This window comes from Gekko japonicus, unplaced genomic scaffold, assembly GCF_001447785.1.
Source record: "Gekko japonicus isolate JY-2015 unplaced genomic scaffold, Gekko_japonicus_V1.1 scaffold87, whole genome shotgun sequence".
In the NCBI taxonomy this organism is placed as follows: Eukaryota; Metazoa; Chordata; class Lepidosauria; order Squamata; family Gekkonidae; genus Gekko; species Gekko japonicus.
The window spans coordinates 624,996-642,556 of NW_015164184.1; the positions used below are offsets into that span (position 1 = coordinate 624,996).

The following is a 17,561-nucleotide window of genomic DNA, read 5'->3' on the forward strand; positions in this document are numbered from 1 at the left end:
AAAAACTGGGAAAAGGTAAAATGAACTGATTGCAATTGTAAAATTGATACATTCCCATTTTAATTCTTCTCTTCTACAGTCCAAGGCAAGTATAAATGTTAACATAACACTGTTAAATCAAATCTCAATGCAAGAGAACCAATTGCATCTCTACTTTAAATCTTATCAACTTTCCAAATTTTCATACTAAAATATATTATTGTATTAATACAAACTACAGTATTATACACTACACTGTGTAATAAATAAAGAAATATAAAAATAAGACACATAAATATAAAAGTTTTCTAAAACTAAAAAGGTACATATGTCAGTAAGAAGGGTATTAATACTGCCAGGTTTGAAAACATACAGTACAAAATGTTGCACAGAGCTATAAACTAAAAGAAATAAAATAATACTGATAGGTTAAAATCAGCTAACATTGTCAATAAATGGGGTCCAGAATAACTAACATTTGGAAACATTTATGAGCCCAATAACATATCATGTATGTGTCTGAAAATTACTGAAATCAATAAAATTAGATTAGAAATTTCCCTTCCTAATTACTGTAGAGAAATTCCCCCAAGTAATTAAAAAATACTGAAGAATTACATTATGAAATGTACCAGTGCTTTTTTACTTATCTGATGGCTGAATGTCCCCCCCCCATGATTTAGTTTACAGAAGTTTAATACAAATCAACAAATGCTAGTTATTGTAGGCCACATATTGGAGAAAGGCTGGTCAGAGCCTTTAAAATACTGAGAAATGGCACTTACAGCACACAAGGTCTTGCATAAGGCCAAAGGAGATACAAAGCTTCATGTCATATCCTTCATATTGTTTTTTTTACTACATATTCCAGACACAATTACAAACACTGATTTTGACAACTTAGCTGTCCTCACCAGTATTAACACTGTTAGTCCCTGCAATCAGAACTCCACCACAATCTTTTCAAACTACATTTTTTTCAACCACATGAGTAAGAAACTTCAGTTCTTCTATCAGCTGCTTCCTTAAGGCTAACAATACACTTTAAATGAGAACATGTTCTACTGACAACATCTAAATGTTATAAACTGCTACCTTCTCTAAGCTGAATTTACAAAGGTAGTCAAGCACTGTTTGGAACTGCATCATACCTTTCTGCTTAAGGGAATTCTGTAGTGCAGAAGTTCTCACATTTTTAAAAACATAATAAAAATACTGAAGCGGAATTAGCAGAATTGTTTTCACTGATATTTTTTTTTAAAGAACATAAATCTCTCCCAATCGTACAGTTGAAAAAACAACAACATACAAATTAACCAACAAAAAAAATGAAAAATTAATACTGATAAAAACGAACTGATGTCCAACAAATATCAAATAAAACATGTTTCCTACAACATGTTAAATCTTTGCTTTCAGAGTCACCGTATCTCTTCTAATCTGTTTCAGGTCAAACTTGTTCCTAAACTTTGAAAACTGTGTGAAAAATTACTACGTTTGAGGTTCAGGCACACCTGGATATATATATTTTTATATTTTGTTTTTTTTTTCATTTTTGTTACACAGTAGTGAACAGGAATCACAGTGCACAGGCTACTGTGCTTCCATCAAAAGCATGTAGAGTATAGAACAACCTTCATTACCAGCTGAGATTTCTTTCTTTTTTGTTATACAAAACCCCTGTTATCAGTTTGTTAAGCTTTATTTGCATCTTCATCCGACACCAGCTCCCCTTTCGGTATAACTTCTTGTTTCACGTGGCTTTCTTCACTTACAGCTTCTTCAACCTTCCTGCTACTTTCAGTTTTTCCTTCTTCTTCTTCTTCTTCCCCTTCCTCCTCCTCTTCCTCTTGTAATTCTCCACATTCTTTTTCTTCTGGCAGCTCCTCTGTCTCTTTGTCTTCCTCCTCCTCATCCTCTTTTTCGCTGTCTTCCTCCTCTTCCCGCGTCAAGCTCTCTCTCTCATCTGAGTCGAGCGGCGAGGGAGAGGCCCCACCCCCTGTGTGGTCGTTGCTGAGGTGCTCTTGTGCCGTCTCTGTGCCATCACGCTCTTCTGCTTCCCTTTTGCAATACGAGTAGCGGTGATTCATGTGCTGGGAGTAAGACCCCGAATGTGAAAAACGCTTGCCACATTTGTCACATTGATAAGGCTTTTCTCCAGAGTGCAGTCGCATGTGTTCGATCAAATGATGTTTGTGTTTAAATGCCTTTTTGCAGATACCACACTCGTGAGGTCTTTTACCTGAAAAAGAACACACAACTTCAAAATGTTAGCACAACTTCAAAACCTGAATGTCCACAGCTTGGCTTTATCAGAGCAGTCCCCTGGGCAGAATGATTTTGACCTGCGGCACACAACTTTCGTGCCTCCCCAAACTCTTGCAGCAGCTCCAACGTGCCCCTCTAAAATGCTTCTCCCATCCTCAGGAACAGAATTTCAAGAGGCATTCTGGACTGTGGCAGGAGGAGGTGAGAGGTGTGCACTGTGGGTGAATATCACTCCTTCCGTGGAAATGCTACGTCAGATCCAAGTTCACATTTGCACTAGGTGGTCTTGAATCCGTTCCCTGAATTCACATACAGAGATCCTGGGGGTTCACAAAGGAAACCCTGCCGCACAACCCTGTCATTTCTTGTGTCGCTGCCTTGTTTTTTTTAAATCACAAGGGCAAATTACTACACCAAAGAAATGAAGACAGCTGGAAATGCATTTTGACTGAACAGGTAAACATTATAGGAATGAGTGCTTTGAAAGAGGTTAACCTTTCTGTTGCTGCTTCTCACAACAGAGTGAGGGGTAAGGGTAGCTCTGCCTCCCAGATTTGCAGAATGCGAGCTGCATTTGGCAGGGGTTGGAGCTGCAGTGGCTTCCTGGGGGTTTAGGCTTTCTGCAAGTTTCCAGCTGGGAGGCCCATACAAACACTGACTCATATGATGACACGTACGTGGTAGAGGGGGAGCATGCTTGCACCTACTGAGGGCATCCCAGATGTCCCTGCAGTCAAATGAACATCTGCAGCAAGCCCTCTGGACACTGTTTTGGGGGTCCCCCCCCCCCCGGTGTTCTGGATTGTGTGGAAGGGCCTAGGCGTTATGTATGTAGGGCTCAGAGGCACTGACCTGGATGGCCCAGGCTAGCCTGATCTTGTTAGATCCTGGAAGCTAAGCAGGATCAGCCCTGGCTAGTATTTGGATGGGAGACCCCCAAGGAAGTCCAGGATTGCTACGCAGAAGTAGGACATGGCAAACCACCTCTGGACATCTTCTGCCTTGAACACTCAATGGGGTTGTCCCAAGTCAGCTGTGACTTGATACACACACACACACACACACACAACTCATGGCAGACGTTGGGCTCAAAACTGGAGCCTGGATTAACAGGTGAGATGCTGCTTCCTACTACGCAGGTACAGTGTCCGCCACAGACTCAAAGTTTTGGGGGTTTTTTGCTATCCAGTCACTGCTGACGTATGGTGACTCTGTAGGGTTTTCAAGGCAAGAGGCTAACAGAGGTGGTTTGCCGTTGCCTGTCTCTGTGTAGTGATCTTGGTACTCCTTGGTGGTCTCCCATCCAAATACTAACTAGGGTCAACCCTGCTTAGCTTCCAAGATCCGACGAGATCAGGCTAGCCTAGGCTATCCAGGTCCAGGCAAGGACTAGGAAGAACAATGTTTCAGAGAAAAAGGAAAATTAAAGGCATTAACTAGACAGTAAAACTAATTCTGAAAACACGAAACTGTTGCCCAAGACTAATTCATAACAAGAACCAAAAATGGCAGTAAGTTATTGCTAATTTCCTTCAGTGAAAAACCTAGAAACTGTTGGGTTAAGAAGAAGAAGAAGAGATTGGATTTATCCCCCGCCCGTCACTACCCAAAGGTGTCTCAGAGCGGCTTACAAACTCCTTTACCTTCCCCTCCCCACAACAGACACCTTGTGAGGTAGGTGGGGCTGAGAGAGCTCTTTCCAGAGCTGTCCTTGAGAGAACAGCTCTTGTCAGAACTACGGCTTGCCCAAGGTTATCCAGCCAGGTGCAAGTGGAGGAGTGGGGAATCAAACCCGGTCCTCGCAGATTAGAGTCCGCGCACTTAACCACTACACCAAACTGAGATGACTCAGATGGACCCGCTATTGTATGAATCCCAAATGAAAGATCACTTGTTGAAATGAATTCTGGCCTGTGTAATTGATGCTGGTAAATCATTCATAAATGCTGTGGCCAGATTAGTCATGATGGTGGCAGCCACATTTGCTTTTCATGTACCTGTCCTGTTGAAGGACAAAGCAAGGATGGGGTAGGATCTAATTTTTATAAAGGAAGGTGATGGGAGCTGAACTTTCTTCTCTGCCTTACTGTACTCCGTTGGTTATGGTATTTTTATTTCCCGCCTGGGTCCTTGCCCACCCCACACCCCTTGCTTCACGTCTGACTGAGGAGGATACGTGAACAATAAGTATGGCTGCTGCTCTCTTCTAGTGTGGCCCATGACATTTGTCATAATTAAAATCAATGAACTGGATATAATCTGTTAGACTGCTGATAAATGTCCACATCTTCCAGGTGTGTAAGTCATGCTCATGTGCTGCTTGACTGGCATTCACATCTGTATAACCTTGCACATATACTCCTTTTGATGTGAATGCGGGATGCACATCCTCATCTATAGCCAACAGTTGTAACAAATGTATATTTGCCTGTGAGTACAAATAGATCTGGGCCAAAGCACTACACTTCAGTCATTTACCTTGTTGCTCACATACCTGTGTGTTCGTATTTATGTCTTAAGAGTGAGCTACTCTTCTGGAATATTTTATCACACAAATCACAAGCATACATTCCATTTTCTGTCTTTCTCATCTTCTTCTTCGGTGGTGTGGAATCAGAATCATTCTGATCTTCCACATTGGATACCCCTTCTGAGCTAGTGTCTTGTCTTTCATCCTAAGAGATTAAGGAACAAAATTCTTAGACCTGTTAAAATGCTATGCACACAATAGGGGGACACTTGTAACAGGCCACCTATTAGTAACTGCACTTGGCTAATGCACCCACTATTTGTGTACTGATATCTCTTTCATTATGAACCTGCCATCCTAACTTTGCTAATAACTGGAAAGTCAGAAATACCTGTATCTCATAACTGTGGCAGACACTTGGGTCCTAAAAACATGTCTGAAGAACGGAAAGGAAAAGGTATTCTAAAGTAAGAACCAGATTAAACACTTCATAGGGAAACAAATTATAGACTGAATACCGAGACAGTTTGGGCCATGTATTCATTAAGATTGTTTTAAAGGCTTTTAGCAGTATGTGGTTCATTACTTCCCTACTTTGGCAAAAGAAAATATCAGAAAACAACAACTCATTTTCCAAGGCTCTGTAGTACTATAATTTTTGAGTATGTCTAAAAATGGCTTATCTTCCCTTTCATACCTCTACATATATTTCTAATGTATTTATACTAAAGGCCAGTACAGTTTAATAATAATAATATGATCGGCCATTGATAATCTTTTGTAGTAAAACCATCTTACATTTAGATTCAGATTAGCAATACAATAAGGTGACATAGAGAATATGAGGATACATTTGAATGGGTGGGAGGAAATAGAAGTTATTTTCTCATAAAGTATTCAACCTTCAATAGATAGTGAAATATCTGTGGCAAAATCTGGCCCCCAGACATAGTAGGCAGAGGATCTATGCGAAGGGGCCCTAGATCTAGCCACAGGCTACAGTGTGGCACACCCCAAACGTGGCAAGGCCACTCTTTTTTCCTGCCACGTAGTCTCCTAGGTAGACATACTGCAGTGGGGACTGACCATTCTCCCCTTGATATTCCTACTTCAGTTGCCTGGGCACTCCATGCTGGCAGCTGTTCTCCTAGTGAGGTTTTTGGCTGTGCCCAAGAGAGGAGCCTTTGCTGGCAGCTGTGCTGGTGAAGCCCCTGCTGGAAGGGTGCTCTACCAAGGAGTCTGAGACAGGCATTACTTAGTTACCAGGCCAGATCTCATGACATCATGCCTGTGTTCGTCTGATGATGTTCTTTCCCTCATGCTTTACCCCCATTTTCTCTTTGTAGAAGAGGTCTTCGTGTCAGGCACAGCAGGGTGACATCACTGAAGCCCAAGCACAAAATCTCACAGATCGGCCTAATGGGTTAAATGGTTCTGCAGCCAGATGAGAAGAAAGACGGCAGAGGACAGAGTAGGAGGAAGAAAATGGCACCCAGAAGGAAACGGCAGTAGTCAGGGGAGTGAAATGGCACTGAGCCAACTTTTAGTCAATGTGAACATTTGATAGAAAAGTCTTCTCTTCGGCAATTTGTTCAGGTGGGGTGTGTTTTGAAAGGGAAGACTATTTCACACAGGCAGCCATAATCATACCATAAACATGGAGGCTTTAAAGAAATCTCATACATGCCTATCATTTCCTCTAGACCTTTTGAGGTAGGGCCCCAAAAGGTAACAAAAAAGAGGGGAAAAACCCACGGTTATGAAAGCTTGGAAAAACCAGGTAACGCAAGAGAATCCCACACAATCTAGGCAAGTGAAATTACAATCTCAGCTTCTTGAGGTACACTATGTAGAGTCACGAGACTAGGTCACACAGTATATGTTTAAAATGGCTGGTAGCAGATTGAGTGAAATGCCCACCCCTTTCTTATACCCAGTGTGAAGTAGGTTGCAATAATTTTAATCCCCCGTGCACTGCCATTCAAAAGAATCTAATATTAGCAACACCGTATCTTCCCCACTTTGGTGAAATCTTAAATTTGACATCTTGCCTCATCATCTTACATTTTTACATATAAATACATATAACCTTAGATACCTGACTTCCATTAGGCTGCACCTGCTGTTTTGGTGTTTCTTGAATGGTAGAGTTGACTGTGGTGGAATAAGTATAAGCTACTTGTGGTATAAGAATGGTTTGCTTATTGGCAGCAAGAGCTCTTAAGCATGGAACACTGTTCTGGTCGGCAATGGCAACAATTGTAGGTAACTGGGCAGTAACTGTAGGTATAGCAATATTAATGGGATTGGCACTTTGTGGGATTACATTTACAACTGGTTCAGAGTCTGTAATACTGCTGTCCTTTTGCGATTCTTTTTTTGCACAAGTTAAGTTCAAAGGTTCTTCTTGGACAGAATAAGCACTGTTCTGGTAAACACTAGTTATAGTCGATCGTTCCAAGGACTCTCCATGTTGCTTTGGTAGTGAAAGGTCAAGAGGTTCTATTTGTGGCTCTTCCTGGACACCCTCGTTAGGGTTCGCATAACCCTGTGAATTTCTAGATGAAGAGAGGTTAAGAGGTGATGGGGATGGCGTGTTACTCCGTGAATCGTTTCTAGTAGATCCTGCTGGTACAGTCTGTGGTTTATCTGTGTTGGGAGGGCTTTGAGAATCCGATGGGATGTCCTGATGCTCATTTGCAATTGTAAGTCCCGTAGGGGCTTCATTATCAACAGAATTTTTTAATTTGTCTGGCTCAGGGGAAGATGGTCCTGACGATGGGACAGAAATTTGGCCAGCTTGCATTTTTTCAAACCACTTTTTTACTACGTCCAATGGCAAATTTACTGAATCAGCAATTTTGGAGAGCTCTCCTGAGCTTGGTTGTGCATTTAATGCATAATAGGCTTTTAAGAGGGATAAGAGATTCTTTAAAGGAGGTTGACCGGGAGATAGGTTAGCCTCCCCTGCTTCTGATGAACCAGAGGATTCAGACTTTTCAGCTTCTGTGCCACTGAGCTGAGGTGGCTGAGAGACATTTTTCACATCATAGTGCTTTGATTCTTGAAGTGCATTAAGATCTCCTGGACAGTCATCACGAAGAAGGCAAGTGCTATCATTGGTCTCTCCTTCAAAGCTTTTTTCTTTCTCGGACTTCACTCTGAGATCTTCAGGTAACTTTTCAGATTTGCAGCTGTTGGCTGGGGCATAGTTTTCTTTTTTCAGGTTCTGTGGAACAACCTGAAGTTGGCTAGGTTGCTCCAGACTGTAGTTGATGATAATTTTGGTTGTCCCATCTTGATCAACCAAAGGAAGACTGATAGCTGAAATGAGGGAATGTCCAGCTTGCTGAATGGATGCAGTATTGATTGTTTCTTGTTCTTTGGATGTAAGACTGGTGTGACTGTTCTCCAATACTTGCCTTATAACATTGCCATCCACCGCAACTTTGAGTACATTTTGAATGTCACTTAAATTGATACTTATTGGAGACACCAGACCGACGGTTGGCAAAACAACAGCTTGCACCACACCCTGAGGAGAACTGGCTGCCTGTAATTGGCTACCAGTACTAAAAACCCCATTTTGCAAAGGGGCTGAACAGTTGATTCCTGAAGCAACCACTATGGGCTTAAACTCATAATCCACAGGTTCAGTTTTAATTTGGTTTACAGGAAGTTGTTCTTGTAAGGGCTTGTTTTCTATCTTCTGCCGTACTTGTGGTCTTGCTGGGCTACCCGGAGACGCAGAAAGGGATGGGGAAGAGCACTGAGATGTCTTGATCCCTGATCGTGCTCGGCCATTCACAGGCACCAAACCGATGCATTTCTTGCTGCTTATGTGGGAGCTGTAGGAACCAGAATGGGAAAAACGTTTCTTGCAGTTTGGGCACTCATATGGCTTCTCTCCTATGGGAGAAAAAAGACATAACATTACAATACAGTAAACGAAATCAAATATTGTTTACAGCCACTCTCTTAAAGCTTTTCAAGTGTGAAACCTTTCGGGTCCGGTTCCAGGTTTGGGGCCTCCCTCCGTCATGCATGCTTCCCACATGCTTGTGTGTTCTCCCACTGTCTGCTCACAAACCATCCCACTGCCCATGGTCACAGCTGCCTGCAGATTTTCCAGTGCCACTGGCCAGTGCTTGTGGCAGGGAGCATGGGTAGTGGAGAGCTAGCAAGAGAGTGTGAAGGGGATGTCACCAATGGTGGGCCCTTCCAGAGGCTTTGAGCCCTGACAGCTGCCCCACCTCAGTGTATGCTGATGCTGGCCCTGCCATTATACCACCCTTGCATGCAATGTTGCAGTAAAGGCATTGGAAGGAAGCATTACAGTGAATACAGTCCAGTGAAAGTTAAGTGACCTAAACTCCACAGGGACATGAGCAGTTCACTGCACACTCTCTTTAAGCATATTTCAGTACATTTACTGAGTTGAGTCTAAGGCTCACTACAAAATCAGGATTCCGTGTGTTCGTAAATTCGAAACATCATAAAGCATGAGTGTCCAAAACAGCTATTTGTGTACTAGGATTGTGGGGGTTGTTGGTTCAGCTGAATCAATACACTGTTTGTGTTTAGAGTCCCTCCTTAGAAAATTTAGGGGGAAAGAAACAGGGTTTAAAAAAATCCAGGTAAAAACAACGATATCTGTATGATATTGCTCTCCCTCCCCCCCTCTAGACAGTATGATAACCAGGCAGCTTCTTAGCTTACACATTAAAACTACCTATATGGCATTCCTTTGCTGCTTCTGATCACTGACAATAAAATATAAGACATAATTTATACTACAGGACTATTAGCAGATGCAGTTTTCACACTACAAATAGTAGAGAAAGAGTAAACAATGTTCTGCTCTGGCAAGTAAGACGTGGGATATTTACCACTGTGGATTCGTAGGTGTTCCTTTAAATGATGCTTATATTTGAAAGCTTTTCCACATTCAGTGCACTTAAATTTTCGGTTACCACTTGATTGAGTCACATGTCTCTGTAAGAGAGAACACGCAGACTCATCAGAAAAGAGAAAACAAGTATAATGAAACACGAGCATGCGTGGAATAAATATATAAATCTCTTATTTGCAACAGAAACTGAGAAATTCAAAGTTTTATAGAGTTAAAATAATCATGAGATGATTGAAGAAATTGTTTGTGAAAAACAAACTAGTAAGAAAAACAGATGAACAGACAAGTTAGGAGTAACAAAAATCACTTTTGCCCTCTATCGAAATTTTGGGTAGAGGTAGTATTGCCGTTTTTAGATGCCTAAGAAAGTAATGAGAAGTGTTCCCTTATTCTCTTTGTAAAAGACAGCCAAAGAATCGGGGATATGAGACAAAGAAACATTAAAGCCTATTTTAAATTTTAATCATTTGACTTGATTTTTTTTGTTTACATGCTTCCAGCTCTTACTGTTGGCCTTGAATTCCTTTATGTAACGACATCGCAGGACTGCTCTAGGGAAGATGGTCCAGTAACAAACACACTCAGTCACAAATCATTCTCCAAATAAACACATAATCATATTTTAAGAAGTTAGTAGAGCTTGCAAATAACTAATAATCAGCATTAATAAGTTACACTGAAGCCACAACTCATATTAAAAAAATGGCACCTCATTTTTAAATGTCTGCAATAGGATCTAGCTCCCAGGATGTACACTTATTTCCAGGAAAGATTAAGTTAAAAGTACAAGGGTCTGGATCAAAAGATTCTCTTTCACGAACAGTGGAGTCTTTCTCTAGTGCAAGAGACATGTTCCATTAGTGGAACAGTACCTTTGGAACCAACTCAAGATATTTAGAAGATATTTTTTAAGCAAAATAAAGTCACACTTTCTCCATCCTGAGGAATTAATTTTTTTTCTCCAACACTTTATTAAACACAGACCTAATTGGATTTAGCAAAGTTCAAGGTTACATAAGAGTTTAGATTCCCGAAGTTTTTGCTCATCTTGAGAAACTTGCTGAGAAAGAGCTGCAATGCTTTTTACCTTCGTGCTTGCTGAATATTTTGATATGAGTCAATAAATTTAGTTCAAAGCTGCCTGGTGCTCCAGCACGTGCAAGCAGCAGCTGCGTGCCCCAGTTCCATACATGGCTGGCCTGTGGGTGATCTGAGTTCTGCCCACCTGACAAAAATTGCTGGATGCATGTCTTTCTTTTCATGCACAGAAACATGTGCCCCTACAACAGGAGACCCATATGTAGAAGTCTGCTCCCCTGACATTGTGATGGAATACTACACAAGCAAGCCCTGCCCAACTCAAATCTTACTCTGGGCGTCAGAGTCTATCCAGGTGCCTCCAAAGCTCAGTGCAATATCAGCAACCACTAGACTACTTTGACATGTACTATGTGCAGTTGCCTATGAAGATGATCTGGAAATTATGAATGACAAAATCAGATCCATGAAAACAGAGATCAGTCTGCGATGGGACAAGCAGAGCTTGTTCTCATGCACTCCCCTTGTTCCTCTCTCCTCCTTTCATGTGCAAAGCACGACTAAAAGCTTCTGGCTTTGGGAACTGAAGCAAGCTTCAATTTGCTGTGGAGTTTAGAACTTATTTATTTATAGTCCACTGTTCTCACTGAGGTGCAAGGCGGATCACAATGTAATCAGACCGTGTAAGACAACCCATAAACAATGCAATAGGACTAAGATTACAAAATTTAGCAATGCATAAAGAAAATGGTATCAGACATAACAATGCAGAAACAATGCAGAAAAATGTAGCTACAGAAGTAGAACACAATGCAGGAAGAGCAGGTTAAAACCTACAATAAACCCTAAGGACATAAGAGCCTTGCTGGATAAGACCAATGGTCCATCTAGTCCAGATTCCTGTCTCACAAAATGGCCAACAAGTTCCTCTGGAGGTCCAACAACAGGGCATTCCATATTCAAATTATGTAATCCATCTTGCGTCTGACTAAGAAAGGTGTACTATAAATGGAATAAATAAATAATTTTTGGTTGTTTTTCCTACAACAGACCAATGAGGCTGCTCCTCTGGAATTATTTCCTATATCCCATATACTCTTGCTATTTTAGTAACAAGATATAATATAAATCTACTACCCATGTTGTCTACAGATAGTATGTTGGATTTGGATCGAGGATACCTGGATTCAACAGAGGCGTGCACTTTTTGGGTGCAATCCAAACAACAATGACATAATCCTCTTATATGATTATCCCACTGACTTCCTCTGGACTGCACCCACCAAATAGACTTGACAGCTTTTTATTTTCTAGCCACGGTTCCCAGGATGTAAGATGTGAAAAATAAATAGATTTATACTTCATGTGGTGAAAACTGGCAAGTTCAAAATTTAAAAGTTGACTATATATAAGGGCTATATAAAGAATTAAAAAACAAACAAACAAACAAAAACCTGACACCAACTTTGAGATCTGTGGTTCCAAAGCACTGTCATTCTTGTATGTTTTCCACTGTAGCCCTAAATGAATACCCTTTTAGAACAGAAATATTGAAATGCAGTACAGCACACTTTTAATATAGGGTGTATGTTGATGTCCAACCAATCCACATGATCTGTCCCACGCTGTGTACAGCTTGAACACTGGCTGCATGCCAGAGTGCCTCTGAGGTGTGGTATCTGCTCAAACAACCTGAAATCACTGCACCAGTGATTCATTATTTTATAGGTAGTGTGCTTCACAATCCTTCTTCACACTTGAAATTATTTCACAGCTATGGTAGTGGAGACATGTATTTCCTGTGACTCTTTAATCCACGTACTTCTTTTCCAATTGAAATAGGTCTAACAAAAGTTACCACAAAATCAATTTTCTCTCTCCCATTCTTTGGGATCAGGACAGGAACTACTACCTCTACAAAGATGATAATCAATGTTTACAATTCAGTAGATTTTTGCATGGATAGACTGTCCAGGAATGAGGAACAGAATGTGAACTTAAGACCTTGGATTTATTTGTGCCATTGGAATCTGGCCAAACCAGCTAACCACAGCCATACAACCAATACAAAATGTCTCTGTGTAACCACAAATTGCTAATAAAGGTTATTGTAACAGTACAGTTGATCATAAAACTGTTTCACTGTCACGGCATGGGAAAAGTTTAGCTTCCATTTTCTTGGTGCTTGTTTGATTTTTAGTTGCTCAGTTAGCAAAGTTGGTCTGCTTTCACACACAGGATTTTCCCTATTTCAGCCACCAAACTTGTGTGGGTTTTTTTCTTCTTTCTGTTTCCACATGACATTGTCCTGTATTCATACCCCAACTGTGAGCAAGGTTTTGTTTTGGTGAAAGAAATGATTTTTTTAATAAAACCAGGGCAGAACCCCCCCAACCTTCCTGCCGTGTTGCTGTTGGTGCCATATTTTTAATATGTCCAGAAGGGAAGGGACGCCTTCAGTTTCAATGAAAAGGAATGCCCCCTTTATTTCTGCCTTCTCCACATTGTCATTTGAACTCCTTTCTGTTTGTTTTTGAACATCATAGTGCTGCTGTCTTTCAGTGATCCTCAGGCATATTTCACTGTTTCGGGGAGGGATGGATACCACAGACGTTTGTAAGCAATACCTAATGCTTGTCTTACTGAAGTAGGAAGACTGGGTGGGTCAGGGACTCCTGGCTTACTGTTATTAGCATAACCAAAGAAAACACCCACATTTACCAGTATCCAGCCAGAAATGCAGATTCTTGAACAGACAGAGAGGGGGAAATCTGCTTGCCCAGAGGGGGGGGAGGGAATTGGCCCCATTACCTTGCTCAACCTAGTAAGAAATCAATTTGTGGGGGGGGGGGTCTGCCCCAGCCTAGAACACAGAGATTCTTTGACACAGAGGAAGAGGGGAATTTGCTTACCTAGAGCTGAAATGTAGCTGTAACCTAGAGAAATTATTCAGTGGGGGAGGGGATTTATTGGCCCCACTGCCTTGCCCAACGTGGTGAGGAACTCATTCATTCATCCATTAATCAGAGGGAAGAGGAGATCATCCTAATGCCTTTCCCAGAGCAGTAATTTTGCTCAAGTGGAGGGAGGAATTAATTCATTAATGGGAGGCACGCATGGAGAGCGAGGCAGAAAGATTCAAATATTGCCTTATTCCTTAGCTGTGCTGTTCAAACACAGAGGTCTTTTAAAAAAAAAAGGATTTCAGCTTTGAGCTATTCCCAAGCAGTGGAACGCGTGCGTCCCAAAATAGAGAAGAAAAAGTGGGTAGAGAATCAGAATGGTGGCCTAGGGTTGCCAGTTCTGGGTTGGGAAACACCTGGAGATTTTGGGGGTGGAGACTGAGGAGGGTGGGGTTTGTGGAGGGGAGAGACTTCAGTGGCATAGAGTCCACCTTCCACATTGGCCATTTTCTCCATGTGAACTAATCCCTGTTGTCTGGAGATGATCTGTAATCCCAGGAGACCTCCAGTTACCACCTAGAAGTTGGCAATTCTACGGTGGCCTGACCTGGGGGGCAATCCAATGTGCATCTGGTATGAAAGGGAAAACAAGGCAAACAAGAGTGGGAAAACAGATTACCCTGTTGCATATGGAATTGCTGTTACATGTACAGATTTACAAACAATCGTGCCAGTAACTTGAAGACCACTGACTCCCCCCTCCCATGTGCAAGCAGCCTTGGTCATCTGACAGCATGTCATAAAGAAGAAACACATTGAAATATTTTGCATCTTTGCTGAAAAGACTGCACCACTATTTTATTTTATTATTTATTAATTAAAATGTCCCACCTTTTAGTTTAATAAAATCTCCTAAGCAGCCAGCGTCAATAACAATTTGGCAAAACAATTAATGAATATCTTGGTACAAAGTGTAAGACACCTCAATAACAGCAATTATTACAGAAGCATATCTTAGACAACAATACTTAACACATTTGAGTATGAAATTATTTTCAAAACGGAAACTCAGAACCAGAACTAGTAAGTCTTGGTCCAACCGAGATTCATGTTATCACTTACTTGATCTCTTCCTGATTTATGTGATGTCATATGGCGTTCAAGTTGTGTTCTATATGCAAACGTGTAACTGCATAAGGAGCAACTAAATTTATCTTCATTTTTTTCATGGCGATATTTAATGTGTTCTTTCAGAGAGGTAAAGCGTTTGTACCCTCTATCACAATAAGGACATGTAAGCAGCTGGGAAAATGCATCCGGTGTGCCTGGAGAATGAGAAAAGATTTTCTTCTTTATCTAATTTTTAAAGCACATGATATAAACACATACATCAATACAATAAGGATGTAAGTTGACTCTCTAGTGTGTGCTGAACTTGAGTAAGGATCTTGGAGTTCTGAATTTGTTAGGATATTCATTTTACTGGAAGATTTGATCCAGTTAGGGGTACTGCTGGTTCGTGGCCTACAGTTAGTGGCCCAGATCTCCTCTGTGAGATGTAATGACTTTTATCAGCTGAAGCTGATATGCCAGCTATGGCTGATCTTCAAAAAGTGTGATCTGGCCACAGTGATCCATGCTCTGACTGCATCCAGGTTAGACTACCGTAATGCACTTTGTCTGAGACAGGATACAGGGATCATATCACTCCAGTGCACTGGCTTCCCATTTGTTTTTGCACACAATTCAAAGTGCTGGTTCTTACTTCTAAAACTCTAAATGCCTTGGGATCAGGATACTAGAAGGACTACCTCCTTCCATATTGTCCAGCCTGCCAGTTAAGACTTGTCTCACAAGCCCTGCTCTCTGTAGCCCCCACTACAGGGTGGCAACCAGAGGCTTTTTCAGTAACACTTGTCTCACAAGCCCTGCTCTCTGTAGCTCCCACCTTTAGAGATAAGGAGGGTGGCAACCAGAGGCAGGGCTTTTTCAGTAACAGCATCTTGCTTGTGAAATGCCCATACCTTTGAGACTCACCTGGTGCCTACACTGCATTCTTTTAGGCGCCAGGCCAAAACATTTCTGTTACCCAGGCTTTTAATTAATGGGTTGATTTTTTAAAAGTACTGTTTTAGTCTGGAAATTTATTTTAAGCTGCCTCTGATCTGTTTTATGCTCTGTGTTTTTATGCTGGGCTGTCCCCCCCATGATAGATTTTAATTAATACCGTTAATTATTTGCTTTAATCATTTGTTTTGTAAGCCACCTTGGGCAGGTTCCTTAAGAGGTGGCACAAACATTTTCTAAACAAATAAAACAATAAAATAAACTGCAAGGGAAAGATTTTTCACTCTCCCCTACTCTGTAATATTGGAGTTAATGAAAATGAATTAGAGAAAATCAATATGCCAGTGAAGCTGACAGTACAGATTTTCCCCACAGTAAACCAGAGCTTAGCTAACTAGCTAGACTGTTATCATATTATTTCTGAACTAATAAAGCTTAAGAAAAAGCTGTGGCATAGAAAGTATGTACACATGTAAAGTCGCATTTAAACATAAACATATCCTTGAACTTGTCTGGGAAAGGTCTGGAAAGGTCGAAGACCACAGTTCTAAAAGAAGAAGAAGAGGAGATTGGATTTATACCCCACCCTTCACTTGGAGTCTCTTTATCTCCCCACAACAGACACCCTGTGAGCAATGTTCCCTCTAAGGCGTGCAGTCTTGTGAGCAGAAATTTTACCCTGTGAGCCAAAAGTGGTGCTAGCTTTAAAACTATGAGCAGTTCGACATTTTTTTAAAAAAAATTATTTCAGTGTACAAACATACAAAACATACAGACATAACATATATACTATTATCATTTGTATTACAAGCCATATATTTATATTAAACATTTATATTTATATGGAACATACTATATGACTCTTTCAAACTATATTTTTGAAATGATTTCTACATCATAGCCATGAACAGTATCACCAAGTTAGCTAAGTCCTCCTAGCCTCATGCCTTAGCCTTATCTCCCCCCCTTCTAATAATAAAGCATACACACCCTCTGCCTGCCAACTCCAGATTGATCAGCCATAGTATTTTATTTTAATTAAGAGCCAACACTGAGAATGCTATTTGAAAATCATTAGCCAACTCTGTTCAACTTGGGAAAATGCCCTCTTCAGAGTGAGATTGCTGCATTATCGTGAAAGAGAGATCATGAGAATGCATTCTGTGGCAAGGTACCAACAAGGCTCACTGGCAGCTAAATACCAGTGGCAAAAGGAATAGCATACAAGGAAAGCATATAGGTCTGGGGAAGGAGATTTGAACTGAGAATCCTGGAATTTACAGAGCTATTCTGAACTGAAATTGTGCAGGAGCATTTATAGCAGATTGAAAAAAACCACAGGAAAAATATAAGGTGCATTACTGCTTTTTCCCTAAAGCTTGACTTGGAGGAGGGAGAAACTTGCCCATGGCCTGCGGTTCTGCATGGATCCCAGCCTGGGTGCTCTAGCCAGGGCCGGTGCAAGGTGTTTTTTTGTGTGCACTAGGCGAGGCTACCTTCTGGCACCCCCCCCTGTGCGCCTACCAATTTTCAAGCCAGTTTGGTGCAGTGGTTAAGAGTGGTGGGCTCTAATCTGAGAACTGGGTTTAATTCCCCTCCTCCATATGCATCCAGCTGGGTGGCCTTGGGCCAGTCACAGCTCTGTCACAGCAGTTCTCTCAGAGGCCTCTCAGTCCCACAGGGTGTCTGTTGTGGGGAGAGGAAGGAAAGGAGATTGTAAGCTGCTCTAAAACTTCAAGTCTGAATAAAGAAGATGTGTAATACTTGGAGGTTGGATGGCTTGGCCCTGACTTGAGCATCAGAGAGGCTGTTGAACTGGGCTTGTTCCTGGGCCATTTAGACTTTCCAGTCAGCCTGCTTCTCTTATACACAGAGAAGTCACCCACAGGCATACACAGAAGGGGTTTCCTTGTGAGAAACAACC

The 17,561-nt window shown here is 41.4% G+C and overlaps 1 protein-coding gene across 1 annotated transcript in view; it reads right to left on the minus strand.

Annotated features, from left to right (window-relative positions):
- Positions 1-1,372: 1,372 nt before the first annotated feature.
- The window catches only part of ZEB1 (zinc finger E-box binding homeobox 1), a 198,926-nt gene continuing 182,737 nt past the window's right edge, over positions 1,373-17,561 (minus strand). The window contains exons 7-11 of the mRNA XM_015408108.1: positions 14,693-14,895; positions 9,607-9,712; positions 6,816-8,626; positions 4,742-4,922; positions 1,373-2,221 (exon numbers count right to left, since the gene is read on the minus strand). Coding sequence (XP_015263594.1) covers positions 1,674-2,221; positions 4,742-4,922; positions 6,816-8,626; positions 9,607-9,712; positions 14,693-14,895 — 2,849 coding nt within the window. The 3' untranslated portion in view covers positions 1,373-1,673. The remainder of the gene's footprint in view (positions 2,222-4,741; positions 4,923-6,815; positions 8,627-9,606; positions 9,713-14,692; positions 14,896-17,561) is intronic.